The sequence below is a fragment of the Branchiostoma lanceolatum genome, chromosome 11, assembly GCF_035083965.1.
Source record: "Branchiostoma lanceolatum isolate klBraLanc5 chromosome 11, klBraLanc5.hap2, whole genome shotgun sequence".
Classification (NCBI taxonomy): Eukaryota; Metazoa; Chordata; class Leptocardii; order Amphioxiformes; family Branchiostomatidae; genus Branchiostoma; species Branchiostoma lanceolatum.
In genome coordinates, this window is record NC_089732.1 from 2268296 (window position 1) to 2284999 (window position 16704).

At 41.9% G+C, this 16704-nt stretch overlaps 2 protein-coding genes across 4 annotated transcripts; one reads left to right on the top strand and one right to left on the bottom strand.

The window, feature by feature from the left end:
* Nucleotides 1–164: 164 nt before the first annotated feature.
* On the bottom strand, nt 165–4139 carry LOC136444523 (zinc finger protein 367-like). The gene is made up of 4 exons (XM_066442117.1): nt 3698–4139; nt 2428–2547; nt 1920–2061; nt 165–1527 (listed from the first exon to the last, which is right to left on the bottom strand). Exons 1-4 carry the CDS (start codon nt 4062–4064, stop codon nt 1224–1226), a joined length of 933 nt encoding a protein of 310 aa, XP_066298214.1. The 5' UTR covers nt 4065–4139; the 3' UTR covers nt 165–1223.
* A 623-nt stretch (nt 4140–4762) lies between these two features.
* LOC136444243 (SERPINE1 mRNA-binding protein 1-like) lies at nt 4763–16416 on the top strand. Of its 3 annotated transcripts, none has more exons than XM_066441755.1 (8): nt 4763–5170; nt 8093–8270; nt 8873–9019; nt 9843–9914; nt 10986–11069; nt 11937–12141; nt 13190–13204; nt 13901–16416. In XM_066441755.1, the coding sequence occupies exons 1-8, from the start codon at nt 4903–4905 to the stop codon at nt 14174–14176; spliced, it is 1245 nt and encodes a 414-aa protein (XP_066297852.1). In that variant the 5' UTR covers nt 4763–4902; the 3' UTR covers nt 14177–16416. The 3 variants fall into 3 exon arrangements, with proteins under 3 accessions (XP_066297852.1, XP_066297850.1, XP_066297853.1); XM_066441753.1 differs by having other exon boundaries at nt 4764–5170; nt 9840–9914; XM_066441756.1 differs by lacking the exon at nt 13190–13204 and having other exon boundaries at nt 4766–5170; nt 9840–9914.
* Nucleotides 16417–16704: the final 288 nt, after the last annotated feature.

A 16704-nucleotide genomic window follows, 5' to 3' on the forward strand; every position in this document is an offset into this window, starting at 1 on the left:
TATATAACAATCTTACACTTAGCAAGTTGTGTCCGACTTTATACTTCCTAGTAAACTAGCACACCTCTATATATACACCTTTAATTAGTTAAAAGACTGCCAGGGTCTAAGTCCTAAATTCGTATTCCAACAAACCACCACAGAAAGAGAAGACAAACTATTCCTTTGCAGAATTCTGACATGTTTAATTTGCCGATACTGTTTAGTAAAGAAAAGCAAACAACCTCTTATAACACAGGTTCCGTTTCCCACCAGTACAATTGTCACACATTTTCCCCACTGCTAACAGAAGTACTTTGTGTTATTATGGTCAAGCTATGAACGCTCGCTACTCAACTTGTGTGATGTATTTGGGTTTTTGAAAGCATAAACTGAAGCACATTGTTTCAGAGCTGTCTGCTGAATGGTGTAAATGTTATCATCTTGAGAAATTCACTTCTGCAAGCCGTTATCCAAAACTCCAACTCTCCCCATCTCAATAGTTACATCTCTCAACTGCATATTACCGCTATATGCAATAATTTAACTTTAAATACATCTGTCATTCACACTCTCAAAAAGGACCATAACACTGGTTAGCTCCTTGTAATATTCGGACAATAAAATCTACACTCATAATTATACGTGGTGCAAACCCTCCTTATCTGCAGGTTATATCCACAAAACTCTAGACAGACAACACAAAAGGTGCTCTTCTTTCAAGTCTCCTCTTTGCTAGCTTTCTCTGTAATTAAATATAATCACAAAAGCTCTTAGGCAGTTTCATTGTACCATCACAGACATATCTTGAAGTGGTGAGCACCCCACCCTCACACATACCATTTACAACATACATATCTTAACACACAGTAAAGCAACTGCAAAGCAACATACAACCATACTGTTATGAACAAAAAAACTGTTACTTCCTTACCACTAATATCAGAGAGATGACATTACGTTTGAGCTATCATTTGTTTCCTAAACAGTGTTAGTCGAAGCTGGAATGAGTGTGAAAAGTTTGTTTGCTGCAGTTTCTATCAGTTCTTTCATTCAGCACAATTTATTTACTCTCCAAGCAGAGGTTCGGCTCCGGCTGGTTTTTAACATGTTTTTGTCAGGCTTTCTAGTTTGTTCCGTTTGGCCAGGGGACATTAAAAACAAACTAGAAAGCCTGACGAAAATGCCTAAATACAAGTAAAAAACAAGTCAGAGCTTCTCTGCTTGGAGAGGACATTATTTATTTACAAAGGGATGTAGTAGGGGTGGTTCTGCTGCCCTCCCGCTTGTACTTGTGCATCCCTCTTCTCAACATACTGGTACTCTTCTTCCTCGCTCTTCGCCGAGTCCTGCTGCATCAGGTTATCGGCCAGCTCGACCAGCGCGAGGGCACCGTACCACTTGTCTCGCTGCTCCTGGATCCGTCGCCGCGCGGCAACGCGTGCCTGCTTTCGTTCCGTCTCGTCTGCGGACTTCTGCGGCACCTCTGGTCGCTCCTGCTCCTTCTGTTTGGACGGCGTCTTGTCTTCCTGTCTGGCAGCCATGTACCTGTCAACAAAGGAACAATATTTAGATCATCTGATAAAGACGTACATTGTATGTACTGAAGAAATCACTCGTGTACTGAGTAGTTTTTCCAATGGCACACCATGCCTGCTCCTATGTATTGTAAGAAGTGTGTCAGGATCTCAAACATGCTGTTTATGTGTAACTGCATGTTTTAATTACAACAGGAAAAATTGCTCGATTCCTTAACTCTAAAGTACTACAGGTTAAGAGGGCACCCAATAGTGATAAACTCCTTTGGTAAAATGAATACAACAGTCACAAGGACTGTTTCACTTTGTTAGTGTAACACAAACTCTCACTGTCTTAACACACACTCAGCTCTAGTGGTAGACAGCTACAAGTTTGATTTAGTCAAGCTATCTTGTCCTCACCTTGAGAGCCACTCTGCCACAGCTTTGTTGTTCTCCGCATCCTTGACCTTGAGGTCCAAGGTCGGGGACTGTTCCCTCCGCAGCCCGGCGTAGGGGTGTTCCGCACAGTGGCGGTTAGCGTGGGTGAAGCGACTGTTGCATCCTGGTGTGGGAACAAACATACATATTGAAGGCACAGTCAGGACAATGATACTTGGGTCTTGTCAGATAATTATTGATGCAATTATCTGATAAGAAGTGGAAATACCTCAACTTTACTTGGAAACTGGGAAGATAGTAATGTACATTGTATAGTACTTTTCTCATGTATGCTGACAAAAAATAACTTATGTGTAACATTGAAAGTCAAAGGCATTCTTTGCCGACACTTCGACAAGTGATACATGCACTGGAATTACTCTACCTCATCTGGGTAATGCTATGCAGGACCAGAAACTAGGATTACGTTTGTACTACAAGTATTGTTTGAGCATGAGATGATCAAGGAAAGAATCAGAGTTGTACGAACCTGGTACGTTACAGACGAAGGGTTTCTCGCCCGTGTGGAGTCTCTGATGAGTCTTGAGTTGTCCGCTCTGTACGAAGGCCTTGTTACAGTCGGGGTAGTCACAGCGGTACGGGCGCTCGCCTGGTGAAACAATAGAACAACAGTCAATTGGAGTTCAAAGTCAAAATACTACAACATGATCAAATTTGCTCTTTTATTAGTGTCCTGGTGTAAAGCTGAATGTCACGACCTGTGGTATAATACTGTTCTTCTTTACTTGTTAGTCAATCATATACATGCAAATAAAAAAATTGTGCATTAGCTTAATTTGTACTTGCCTGGTAAAAAAACCCCCAGGTATTCACTTGATTGGCTAAAATTATCCCTGACCAAGTTAGTACTCAAATTTTCAATACTGAGTCATCGTTATAAAAATAAAAATTGACACACTGACTCACAAGTATCCATAACTACAAAGCAACTCAAAATCACTAGAAAATAAAATTATTTAGCATCAAAAGCAAGAAAAAAAACCTAAAAAATACAGAAAAATGTTTAAATGTTTAAAACCCACCCCCAAAGGCAAACAAAACTCGGCTTATCAGATCTGAAACCAACACCCTGGTGACGTCACTGTTTGCCTATGCGTGTCGGTTGCCTCATTCCCGCCTGATCCACAACAATGAACAAATAACCAACCGGTTTGGCGGGACCTTTAAGCTTTAAAATTCATAAGATCTGCTCCTCTCCCAGTAAAATCACATCAAAATGACTGTGATTTTACGCAAAAACCGCTTATTTGATATAAAGAGAATGTATGTACGATGTCGAACAAATGTGGAGAAATTTAAAACAAAAGAGCGCGCCAAAAACATGCAACAGAAACCCCCACATAATAACACACAGAAAACGGAAGTGCGACAATGAATAAAAGTAGAACTAGTTTTCACAACAACTTAACATAGTGCACTGATCAGTTGAATACCTTTATTTTGCCCAGTTACAAATGTTTGCTGAAAATTCTGTCACCTATCGTAAGTTTTTACCCGGATTTAAATGACCCCAATCATGAATGAATGGTCGAAAATTATCTAAGCAAAACATTATTTCAGAAATACCAAAGGAAATATTTACACACAATTCAAAAATAAAGGCATGTATACAGTCAGGAAACAATATCATGAGTTCATAGGGTACATAATATTGCAGACATTTGGTGATATCCACGCGGTATGCTGAGGAATTTTCCGTACAAAAATTATGGCGGCCATACAAAACCCGGTCCCCATACCTGTGTGTGTTCTGAGATGAGCTTGTAGCGATTTCTCCCGAGGAAAGGTTCGGTGGCATGTCTGACAGCGGATCCCTGACGGAGTCATCTGTCCCTCCTGTATGAGCTGGGTGATGCTGTCGGCCCGGGGACGGCCTCGGCGGGACGCATCGTGCCTCGGGCCGCGCCCCGGCGGCGACCCCTCCACCGAACTGCCGGGGCTGAGAGTCACACTCTGCGCGGTCTCCCCCCACTTCCAGGGGTACACCATGAAGTCGCTGAACCCAGGGCTGCCCGGAGAGAAGCTGGCCCTTCTCGGCTTCATCGGGGTTGTTCTGATGTCCGGGACGGGGAGCTTTCCCTCCGGACTGGCCGTATTTTGGGACATTTTGCAGGAGCTGTGGCGCGCGGTCTGATCGGCAGAAAATGGCGGACTGGAAACGGACCGAATGTTGGCGGGCTTTTTGCCGACAGGGATTGTGGGTAATCACAGGTTGGGTTCATTTTGCGCGGGAAATGGGCCATTATGCGATGAACAAAGTGAACTTATCGTTTTTATTCAGCGTTCTAGTTTGACACGTATCATTTTATGTACAATCTTTTCTAGTTAACAACTGTGCATAAGCGAAGGTCTTCTGGCCTTTATTTGTGTATTGAAACGACGTCTTTTATGCAAAATGTCAACTTCAACACGAATGAATAGGCATAAAGCACACTTTATTTCTGGCCATTGAAAAGATTTGTGACAAATGGTATTTTCAAACTATAGATTTTAAATTCCGTACCAATCTTCAAATTTTAACACTTTAAACACAAAAAGCCATTAAATAATCACGCCTTTTCATGACAGGTCCTTGCTTTCGCGCTTTCTCTTCGCCTTCCCGCCAAATTACCATATTTGGATGTAGGTCAAACAGATGACCCCGTTTCATTCCACCTTGGCAACAACGATTTACGGTTCAACAGCGATTCTGACGCCGATAGCTTTATTGAATTGACGAGAAGTAAAAAGATTTTCCGTGCCAGCAGCGCGAGGAATTTGCAAACATTTGAGTGAAAGTGCCAGGTGCCAGAACCCCTCATGACATCACACGCCATCTACCCAGCAGCCCCCGCGCAACAATCAGAAGACCAACACGCCATTTTGGACTTTACAGATTTTGTCTTCATGTGGCTTTAGCATCGGGAGATTTTCACCGCCATCCTGTAGCAGGCGGAGCACAAGGATGCCAATGGATAGTGAATACGGAATCACTGTCACGAACAAATACTCATTTTTAGTGAGTGATGACGAAGAAGATCCTTCCGAGCTCCGTCAGAAGGAGTTAGCGGAGAAAGAGGAAAAGGCCAGAAGGAACAAGGAGGAGAAGGCCAAGAAGGCTGCCAAGGATCCGGAAAGGAAACCCAAGTCGGCGAAACTACCTGACAAAAAGAAGCCCCTGTCTACGTCCGCGAAGGAAAAGGAAAATGTTCCCGACCGACCGAAGAAAGAAGGTAAAACGAGGTCGACCTGAAAACATGTCGGCGGTATAGTTTACATGTCTGCGCCATGTTCCATGTACCATGCGTACGTCAAGTTAGCTGTAGACGCCTTCCTAACTTAAAACCCTTTCCCCATCTAACTCTATCACCTCTCTAGCACCTTTACTATGTGTTAATTGTTCTTCATCACAGCTGATTGTCTCTCGATCAGATTTAAGTGCAGGAATTTGCGTATGAATGAGGCCTGGTAGGGGGGGTTGGGTTGCATGGCCCTGCGGATTGCCCAACAGTAGTCCAGGCATCTGGCACCTGTGCAGAACAATAACAATATCGCACTACGGGGTGCAGGGCTCGCTTACAGGTGCAAAAATAACTCCTATCTTGTCATAAGATATAAATCCGAGCTTGATGTGCATGCTGTCACAAATGTGTTGCAGAAACGTGTAGATTTTGTATAGAAAAGCAAAATTATGAGTGAAGAAAATATGAAATTAAGAAGATGATTATATTTTCAAATTTGTTTTCATGCAACTTAACAGATGCAAAAATAACTCCTCCTGTCACCAGACTTGAATCTGAGCTGGATATGCATTTTGTCGCAGGTGTGTTGCAGGAACATGTAAATTATATACAGAAGAGCAAATTAAGCATGAATGGGTAACGAAAATATTGAAAAAAACATTGATTATTATATTTGTTTTCGTGCAACTTTGCAGGTGCAAAAATTACTCCTGCCTTGTCACAAGACCTGAATCCAAGCTTGATGTGCATGTTGTCACGAGTATTTTGCAGAAACATGCATCGAAAAGCAACATGTGGCTCACTGATATGAATAATTGAATAAAAGAAGATGCATTGAATGTAAAAATTATTTTAACCAAGTTTTCGTAATGGGGTGCAACACAAATATGCCCAATTCCATATTCCGGAATTGATCTGCATGCAATTACAAGGTTATGTAAGGTGAGAGTGGTGGGTGTGTTATAAGAATATGTCCATATTTTGCTATTGAATAATTGATTACATGTAGCATATCCTCTAATCTATGCTAAACAAGACTAGCACAAATGTGAAGGAAAATATTCAATAACTTCTTTTGATCAGAATGACATGGACAAAGGAAAGCGTGCTAACGTGACAAAAGAAATGCATACATATGAACCATGACTACATTAATACATGTATATGTATTTGCTGCATAAGAGAAGAAGTAGGCTCGTGCTATCACAGTATTTTATCTCGTGTCAGTCTAGAATGCAAATATGTTTTGTAGAGTGGAGTGATCTAGTCATTAGTAGTTTCATTTGGGGATCACTAGGTCAGGGGTTCGTATCCCGAATCACGGCGTACTTTATAATCCACTTGGCAAAGAGCAGTGTGAACTCAAAAATCAATCGCGATCGGATTAATTCTATCGGGATAAATGTTTCATCCGATCCATTTTTTTGAATGTGAACGGGGTCTTAGTTTTGTACTGATATGCAACACTTGAAGCTGTCGGTTCCATGTTTAAGGAAAGCCTCACCTCGATCACAACAAAGAGCTTGCCACGCTTTAGGATACGCCCCTATATGCACCAGTCAATTCGCCTAAACACATCACCGCTGACAATGCTCCATGTGCCAAGTACAAGTATATTACATAATGCATGTTATTAGTTTGCATCTTTGGCTATATCTATTCAGTCGAAAGAGTGGACAAAACTTAAATGCCTAACAATATGCTGCAAGACATTGTGATCTCAACACGTCAGATACGGGGGAAAAAACTAGTCTAGTTTCTTGGACGCACCGTACACACGTTAAGATTTGTGATATAGACCGTTCTATCCGTTTTCCTATGCTAACGTAGCTTGAATGACTGCTAATAACAGTACCTCTACAAAGATCAATGTCGACACAATAGACAAGTGTTAAAAACCACAGGTTGTGTGATGAATCAATACAAGACAGCCTCTTTGGTATCATGCCAGGCAGTGTTTTTTTCATTGATATTGATTTCAGAGTCTAAATAGGCTATTGATACTCCTCAACATTGTTTATAGATATGGATTCGATGTAGGACCCATGTTGACAATACATGGGTATTGTTTTAGTTGTTATTGAGGCTTTACTGAGCCATGGTGAGCTAGTGAAAGATACAAGTTCCCTGTAGTTGTTTTGAGATAGATTCCAAACCATTTTCCTTTCTTGGCAATGTTTGCAGTTTTCCCCTCTGGCGATAGAATTCCTGGGTTCTATTTTGTTGACCTTTGGGGAAAGGTCGTTTGGAAGTGAGAAAGATGTCAGCTGTTCCTGTTTCGGTCTAGTAACTGTCGCCAAAAATAGAGGTCAACTGCACAAAAAATACCTCCAGGGTGAAAATGATCAACTAACGCACCAAAACAGCTGAGAGATGTGTGGAAGGCAGTGATCTGCATATGAAAAAGGTTTGGACAGTGTAGGATGATGCATGTAAAGTCATTCAAAATTCTCCCCACGCAGTACAAAATATTGTGGCATTCTGAGGCTTTCTGAAGGGAAAATTATCAGAGGCAAAATAGCCCTGTGTGCCCTTATATGGTCAATGGTCGTCTGCATTTTTCTCTTCGAAGGGTAAATCTCCAAACAGATGTTGGTTAGAAAATCGTTAAGTTATTTATGACAGTACTTGACCCCAGAAAACCAGGTCCGATTTTGTACCCAACATCTGCTTGGAGATTAGGTAAAACGGTGAAAGTATGAGGGTATTAAAAACCTATTTTACACGACCATCCTCACTCCACAGAAGTGTAAAAATGAGTATATTTTGTGTGGGTCACGACGCCAGCAATAGCTGCCTGTGATCCATATGTATTGCACTGTTGCAATTGTAATATAATAGAAATCAAATCAAATTAGGAAAAATTCTACACTTGATTTTGAAAGATTCTAATTCTGAACTGTCCGTTCCCAGACCCACCCTCAACAAGACCAAACCGCGCGGAACGGAGGCGACAGCAGCAGGAATCGAACACGGTGAACGTCGACGGAGACGAGAGATCGGACAGACAACCCAGACGGGACCGCGGCAACCGGCCCAAGCGCACCCAGGACAACGAGGAGGGCGGACGCAACGTTTTCACAGAATACAGGTCAGGGTCGTACAAGTTTTGATAAATTAATTTGCAGCAAGGAAAACCCACCATTGTACTGTAAAAAAAGCACTTTAAAAGCATGTAACAATACCTGTAATTCTGCAGGTAGACGGGAGCTCTCACTGGTTACTGTAAATGTGGAGATTTTCGCGGTGGTTTAATCTTCGCAGTGGTACAGTGTAATGATCTCTTCACCGCGAATTTAAAATCACCTGGAAAATGTTTCTTCTTTCTCCTGCACACCTACCCCTTTGTTTCAACCGCAAAATTAAAAACTCACTGCAAACACTGAAATTTTATCCCTACCACAGCATCAAATCCCTATGAATTTCATTAGAGTGGCAGCACTGTAAATATTGGCATGTTTGCGATGGTTTTTGCGCAGTTGTGAAATAATGGCACCATGAATATGAAATTCCATGTATTGAATTGTAACAACCATGATTCTAGTATTTGTCAATGAATGATTATGAATCCAACACAGTTGAAGTGTTATAATTATGTGAATAGCCCTTTGTCATCTGAAATGTTATCAAAGCAGCCTGTGTCATACTCATAGCACATTCATCCAATTTAATTTCCTCTTTTCCCCCGACCAGGACTGAGAGGACTGACTCTGACCGGGCCCCGCGAGGTCGTGGGGGTTTCGGCCGCGGCGGGCGTGGTCGCGGACGGGGTGGATTCTTCGGCGGGCGCGACTTCCGTGGCAAGAGAGAGTTTGAACGGCACAGCGGCAGCGAGAAAAGGTTGGACATTTTTGGACAATGATTTCTTTAAGTTACATTTCACACTAAAAAGCTTGACAGTTAGGAATATCTTGTGAACTTCCATTGTTTCTGCCATCCTATTTAGTTCACCTGGGCTCCCATACTCACTCCCTCAAAAAGGGGGCATGGGAGCTTTAGGGGAACTATCTAGAATGGCAACAGGGTACCCAAAAAAGCTTGAGGCTTAGAAATATTTTGTGACTTTTCTTTTTAAGTTAGCCTTGGTGCCATCCTGTTAGGTTCACCAGGGCTTCCATACTCGCTTCTTCAAAAAACTATCTAGGATTTCATGAGGGCTATTTTAGAGTTTGTAACTTCACAAAAATTTCATACAAAAAGCATATTCAAGTAAGATAGTCAATTTTAGGAAAGTTACTGTCAACATCTTTTTAAAATTTGAAAGCACCATCTTAGCTCAAAGGCTGTGCCTGCCTGGCTTGTGAATTGCCCAATGCATTCGTTTTAAAGACAAAATGTTGAAGTATTGTTTATAAGTCTACTGAATGAAAATCTACTGAATAGAAATCTACTGAATGAAAATCTACTGAATGAAAATATACTGAATGGAAATCTACCGAATGGAAATCTACCGAATGGAAATCTACCAGATGGAAATCTACCAAATGGAAATCTACCAAATGGAAATCTACTGAATGAAAGTCTGGTACCAGAGACATTTTACAGAAATGTAGCTTCGCTACAAAAGTGTCTTGAGGTGATATTTAAGAGCCTGAGTACCTCAGACCTCCCTCAGAGTGTGGGATAAGTTCAGTGAAAGTTGTTCTCCTGTTCCCTTAAGCAGTGGCGTTAGGCCGTCGGAGAAGAGAGACGGAGGCGGAGCCTACAACTGGGGAAGCCAGACCGATGCTGCCGAGTAAGTCACACCTCTTTAACTCTCTACTACTTTCTTGATAGGTCTCCTAAATGTTGGGTTGAGTGGCCTGCGTCAGGGTCTATACTGTTTACCTGCTAATAAAGCTCAACCTCTAAGTTTATGTTTGGGAAAAGTCGGTGCACCTTACCAAGAAATTTAGGTGCACAGAAAAAAAATTCAACATAAAATAAAGTTGAATGTCAGCAAAATCTAATGGATTGCAAAATTACTGCCTCTATTGAGAAGTTTTATCTGAAATTCTATAGCTAACTATAAGATTTAAACTTGTAATTAAGAATATGCTGTATATACACACATTACAAATATCTAGGTACACTTCAGCTCCAATTTTGGGTGCATAAAATCTCATATGCACCCATTATTTCAAGCCTTCAAATACTGAGTCCAAAGCTACCTCTGTGGAAAGGTTAAACAAATATGTTTTAACATGCTTTGAGAAAGTTGGATAACTTACACTGCCAAGATTGTCATGGCAAACCTCTTAAGATTTCCCTGATAAGTTAGGAGTGAATGAAACTGCTCCAGTTGCATTTGGCTATCTGACAGTCGTCCACCAAGCATCCTGGTTAGACAATGCTGTCCTTGTCAGCTTCAGACATGCTCCACTCCACTCAATGAAGTGTAGTAGTCTTCTTTGACATTAGAAGGAGACAGCTACTCTCTCCTGAATTGTGCGATGACGATAATATTCTCCCGAATCATCAAGGTCCTCGCGGCCTGATGGTGACAAAACGTCCGTACCATCTGAGCACAGTTGAAATGTATAACTTTTCCGAATACCCGATTTCTAAAATGAGCAGTGTAAAGATAGATAAAACCTATGGCACTTCCAATTCAAAAAGCCATTTTCCATATTTCAAGAGGTACATGTTTGAGGCCAAACAATCATAGTAAGATCTATTTGACTCCCATGCATTTTAACAACTTTTTTGTTCGGACACAAGCCTTTTTTCACTGTAAAGGTGTTAGCTTTTTTACTGTAAAGATGCTGCATCGTTGTAGTGCTTGTATATTGTGTTTCTGATTGAGATGTATTTTTTCTTCTCACAGCGACCTGAACGTGACTGCTGGAAGTGCGGAGGAGAACCCAGAATGGACCGCACCAACCGAGGAGGGGGAGAACTCTGAAGCCAAGTAAGGATTAACTTTATTTGGAGCCTTGCTCTATCTTGCAATGGTATAGAATCTTGAGTCATGGCTCAAGATAACCTTCTGCAGTTGCAGGTTAGTGCGGGTAAGATTGCAGTTGTGCAGTTTTCTTTCTGTGATGTCTACTTGCACCTAAACTGCACCAGTCCTATACTTCATATATGTTTATATGGTTGTCCATGTTGGGTCTTCACTTAGAACTTCCAACTCTGACTTGTGCGATGACGATAATATTCTCCCGAATCATCAAGGTCCTCGGGCCTGATGGTGACAAAACGTCCGTACCATCTGAGCACAGTTATCATGTACAAGGATCATTAAATTTCCATCATAAATTTGCCAGGTACAATGAACCTGTATGTGCTGTACATAGTCTGTCTTCTCTGCCATGACCAGTGGAAGATTAGTGGGGTCGTGTGATGTAACGGCAGGGTTTTTGTCCCAGAACCCACCTGGGTTCGAATCCCCTGATGTCACTGATGTTGTGCCCTTGAGAAAAGGCACTTAACAGAACTTTCCTCACTCCACCCGGGTATATTATGCCTGTGTCCCACTATATGTCAGAAATTGGTATCTGTTTGCCAAGTGTATTGCACTGTTGCAATTCTAGTAAAATCAAAAATCAAATCAAGATGAGCTCTTCAGTGAGCGAAACTAGTTTGAGTTCCATTTCTGTTTGCAGTTCCCTAAAGCCTTTTTTTCCTTGATACGTTTGTGAAGGTAAACGATATGTAAAGACAATTCAAACTCTACAACTGGATGAAAATTCGGAGATTTATTTCCAGACGTTTCGAGTGACATCCATCACTCTTCTTTAGCGTCACTAACCTTTTTTTCCTTGTCTGTACCCAGGGAGGGAGCAGAAGGCCAGGAAGCCCCCGGCGAGCAGGAACCCAAGGAGATGACGCTGGACGAATGGAAGGCTCTCCAAGCCAAGGACACCAAGCCCAAGGCTACCGGGTTCAAGCTGAGGAAGGCCGGGGAGGGAGAGGACCTCACCCAGTGGAAGAAGACTTACGTCCTCAAGAAGGGCCAGGAAGAGGAGGATGCCGACAAGGTGAGATTCAAAAAGTTAGATGACGTTGAAGAAATTCATCAGTCACGTGTAATAACAGTTACAAGAATATTCCTCAAACAGTGACTTAAAAAGAAAGGTAGCGAAATACGCACCTCCAAATTTTCGACGTCTTCTGTACGTCTTGTTCACGGAGTGACCTAGTCTCGCGAGAACACGAGGCTAGGATGAGACTTGTGAAGATCTTCCTGCCTCCCCCGCCTCCTTGCGGAGTAGGGGTAAGTAGGACTTGGGCAGCTCCCAACCTCCGGCACGGTTCATCCCAGCACGTTCCAACTGGATGTGGAGTTAGATGAGTTTCATAAGTCTGTTTGCAAAATGAACTTTTTACAAAATGAACTTTTTACATTTAGAGTTGTGTATGGGTTGGTGAATTGTGTCAGTATTTGGCAGTGAAAGTTTTTGTTTTTAAATCTCAATACTGGATTTGTAGCATTGCTGCAATAACGAGACAAATTAGTATTCTCTAATGTTCTTGTGTAACATTCAGAAGTCTCCTGTGCAAAAGGTTGTATTGCAGGGGGTTGTGTATAGAAAATCCTTGTTTGGTTGATTGTTGTAGAAGGCTGTTGCAAGGAATTTATACATTCCATGTAGTATTTACTCACATACACATTCGTCACACAGTGCTTTCCAAACCTTTTTTTAAAAACATGGTTGTCTCAGTTTACATACTCCACATTCGCAACTTCTTTTGTAAGTCTTGGATAGGTGACAACATTTTCTGAGTGTGTAAAAGTCTTAAGTTGTTAACTTTTTTAATCAGGCTTCTTGGACCACCAAGCTTAACACATAACATTAAAAACACAACAAAACATGCCAGTAGATGGTACAGAAAAACTGTGGTCTGCTATTGTAGCACAAGTCAGAGAAAACATGCATGTCTTCAGAGACTAATGAGTGTTTCTCTTCTCTCTCTCTTCTACTGTCCTGTGTGGTTGATTTCATTTTGCCCCGTTGGTTTGTGTGTACGTGGCATTCCCATGGTAACGTTCCCCCATCCCCACCCCACTGGGCTCACCGGCCTCAGATCTTTCGGATACAGGTAAGCCTGTGCGGTTGAAGCTACGTCGCCCGTCTGTTGTTTTGCCTCTACTTGCATTCTGCCGGTCCTTTTCCCCTGTGCAGAAGTCTGTAGCTTTTTCTGATTGAGTTGACTAAATATGTATTTCTTTCCAGCCTCAGTGCTTAAGTGTATTGTGGAGAGTTTTGGTGGAACATTTGTTGTTAAGTTTTGTTTTAGTTGCCTCTTTTCCAACTGTCATTTCACCTTCCTGGTACTGCTTAGAGGTGTCACACATGCTTTTCATGTTTTGCATGTTTTGGATAAGATAACAGCCAATTTTGAGATAAACTCACTCTAGAAATCTTGTGAAACTTTCATGTTTTACAGCTAGTAACAGATACACATTTTATTTCAGCTTACAAAATGTTTTCTTTGTTCTTTTACCATCTATGCTGATTTTAAATGAGGCCAAATCAAGTTTGGCATATGGATATATCTTTAGCAAGGTATAGAGACATGCTCGAGTTGAATTATTTCTCGTGTCTCTATGTTAACGTACAATTTAAAGTATACTACCAGATAAATTACGGATATTATTTCCGGACATTTCGAGTGACATCCATCACTCTTCCTCAGTTGAATTCAGTTTGAATTGTATGTTAGTATTGTTTACCTGGATGTCTAACCTTCATCAACGTGTCTCTATATTAAAGCTGGTTCTTTTCTTCCATACAGGACTTCTTCCCGTTGAAGGATGGCCAGGAACTCCGGGCTGTGAGCAGCCGCGGGGGGGAACGCGGGCAGAAGCAACCGTCTGTGGAGCTCAACTTCCACTTCGCCGACTCGCCTCAGCGCGGTCGTGGGGGCCGCAGGGGGGGCCGCGGGCGGGGGGGCGACGACCGTCCCCGAGGCGGTGGGCGTGGCCGCGGCGGTGTCCGTTACAATGGGGCAGACCCGGGCGCCTACATTGACGTCGACAACGAGGCGGATTTCCCGCAGCTGGGCAAGTAGACCCAGAGGTCGAAGGTCGCCGCGTTAGCTCCCGAGACGAGTCGCCAACTTCCGTCTTCCTCAGATGTCCGCAGACTTAACCGATAGGCAGCTTTCAGAAAGGGGGAGGGGGGCGCAAATTTCTAGTTTGCCTTGTATAAAGGAATTCTGAATGTTCCGACCTTGGTAAAGGGGGAGGGGGGTGAATTCGAGTTTGCCTTGTATAAAGGATATCCGAATGTTCCGAACCTTGGCAAAAGAAAATCTCTCTGTGCTACTTAAGCTACATCATTCCGTACAGTCCAAGTTGGCGAGGAAAGTAAGAATTAAGGAAATCACTGTTTAGGTAGTTCTTAAAAACAAAAAATTCTCGGGGGCTTGAAGTATGATGTATTCATGAATGAGGGGATGATATTTTGAGGGCGCTGTGGCATCAGAGGAAGGTGGTGTTGGTTACGAGTTAGGGACAACGCAAGGCGACGAAAACGACACGATGACGAGAAAAGTGAGTGGACTTGGTGGCACCTAGATTCAAACCTTCTACCGAGGAGAGAGATACAGGAGAACTGTGGTGTAGTTGGCTAGCTTGATGATTTCTGTTTGTACAAAAAAGCGATTGTTGGTTGTGGTGGGGAAAAAAATAATACAAAAATTCTGGGCTTTTTTCTCTGTGTACTTGGAAGAGAGAGAAAGACTCCAGCAAGGCAACACTATATATATATACTACCCAAAGAAATTATCATAGCTGAAAAATGACATTATAGGACAGCATGATGTATAACAATGTATTGTGTATTTGTTGGATAAAAAAAAACTCTGCACCCAAGAGAAGACACCCAATGGAGATATTTTTGGAATCATGATAGTAAAAAGAAATAACTGTTTTTTGAGGACAGTAAGAAGCAGAATGGATGTCAACAGACCCTGAACTTGAAAGAGAACCTTGGAATGTGAACTTGAATTTATCACATCCTTTTCTAAGATTTGTCATGTCAATAGTATGCTATGCAGTGAATTTTTTTTTCCTCTTTTTTTTTTCTTAGTCCACTGGTTGTCAGTTTTGTTTAAAGAGGACTCTACTGTTGTTAGAGTCTAAAGGCTGCATTGATGATCGGTCATAAGAAGGGAAAAGTCTTTCTGGTAGTATTACACTCTACCACAGTATGACCGACTCGAACTGTTTTGTTTTATATATTTTTATTTGAGAAGTATTCTAAGAAAAGAGGAATATTTACTGAGTCTGTAGGCAAAGTATGGAATCAAGCAGCGGAGATGTGTGTAGATGATTGTATAGAATAGACCTCTCCCAAGTCTCTACTATCTCTGGGGTTAGATTTCCTTTGCCGATATGTTACACTTCCTGGAAGCTCAGTTCTGTTAAGGGCACATTTTGTAATACTACCGACAACAAATTTATCCTTACCCTCAGACAACAGTCGTCTGCCTGTGCAGAGAGAAAGCAACATTGTAGATACATTTCAGTGCAGAACGTTCAATCGACAAAGACAGAGGGACGCGAGGCTTGTAACCTGTTGTGCTTGTGCTGGTGACTCCACTCTTTACAGATTATCAGCGGACAAGCCATGTGGAACATACGATACTAGACTGTACATATTTGCAAGCTAATGCAGCCGTGACATCCGACATTGATTAACACTCATCTCCCTATAGAAACCACCCCTGTCAAACTCTCACCGAGCACACGGTTACAGCACGGTTTCAAGGTTTTTTTCAAACGGTGGGATTTGGACAAAGCCATTGGGTAAAATTTGTGAAGAATGTGAACTGAACAGTTTGTGGCATTGTTGTGCAGGGTACTTCAAACACGACTGCGTCTGGTACACGTTTTAACACAACTTTTGACCCGATTTACACAAGTTTTCGGAGTCGACTCGGGGCTGTGTGTGAGAAGTTTTGGGCTGCTCAAGTGGAGTTTATCTACTAGAAAACGCTACTTGAGTGGCCTAGAGTTCTCCTTTCACAGTCCTGAGTCAACCTATGTGTAAATCAGGCTTAAATTGCGTTTTTTTTTTTCAAGTCCAGCTCAGTATGGAGAACGCCTTGTGCCACGATGATTTTTGGGGTGACAAGAGTTAGATGGGGGTGGAAATTATCATCAAGTGTGACCAGTCCTGGCTGCTACGAATCGTTCAGTCGATATTTACTTCCTGCAAACGTCCATCCAAGCTTTGTTCTCTGAAACAGACTTCTGCCACACATTACCTCTCTCTCAGTGCTGAAATAAAACCGATAAGTTTGAATCTGAAATCATGTTTGTTTTTTCCAGTTTGCTACTTTTAATTCACTGTTAAGATATACTGTATGGTGTAGTTGAATGAGTGGGCGGGTCCCGTACCAGTAGTGAAGAAAGAGTAAAAATAAGTTAGCTATTTATTTAAATGGATACAGCAAAATATTGACTGTACATTATATACTGAAGACTTCGAGATCATTATGTTTCAGTCACAGCTTATATAGCCCACACTAGCATATCGAAAGAAAACCTCAAGCAAGGTGAAAATATTCTGGGAGGAAAATATTTACTCCTT

Excerpts from the sequence above, each read along its gene's own strand:
- LOC136444523 (XM_066442117.1), bottom strand. The coding sequence starts at position 4,064 with ATGTCCCAAAATACGGCCAGTCCGGAGGGAAAGCTCCCCGTCCCGGAC. Across the intron at positions 2,548-3,697 it reads TCATCTCAGAACACACACAG|GCGAGCGCCCGTACCGCTGT; the intron begins GTATGGGGACCG and ends TTGTTTCACCAG. Across the intron at positions 2,062-2,427 it reads CTTCGTCTGTAACGTACCAG|GATGCAACAGTCGCTTCACC; the intron begins GTTCGTACAACT and ends TTCCCACACCAG.
- LOC136444243 (XM_066441753.1), top strand. The coding sequence starts at position 4,903 with ATGCCAATGGATAGTGAATACGGAATCACTGTCACGAACAAATACTCA. Across the intron at positions 8,271-8,872 it reads AACGTTTTCACAGAATACAG|GACTGAGAGGACTGACTCTG; the intron begins GTCAGGGTCGTA and ends TCCCCCGACCAG. Across the intron at positions 9,020-9,839 it reads CACAGCGGCAGCGAGAAAAG|CAGTGGCGTTAGGCCGTCGG; the intron begins GTTGGACATTTT and ends TGTTCCCTTAAG.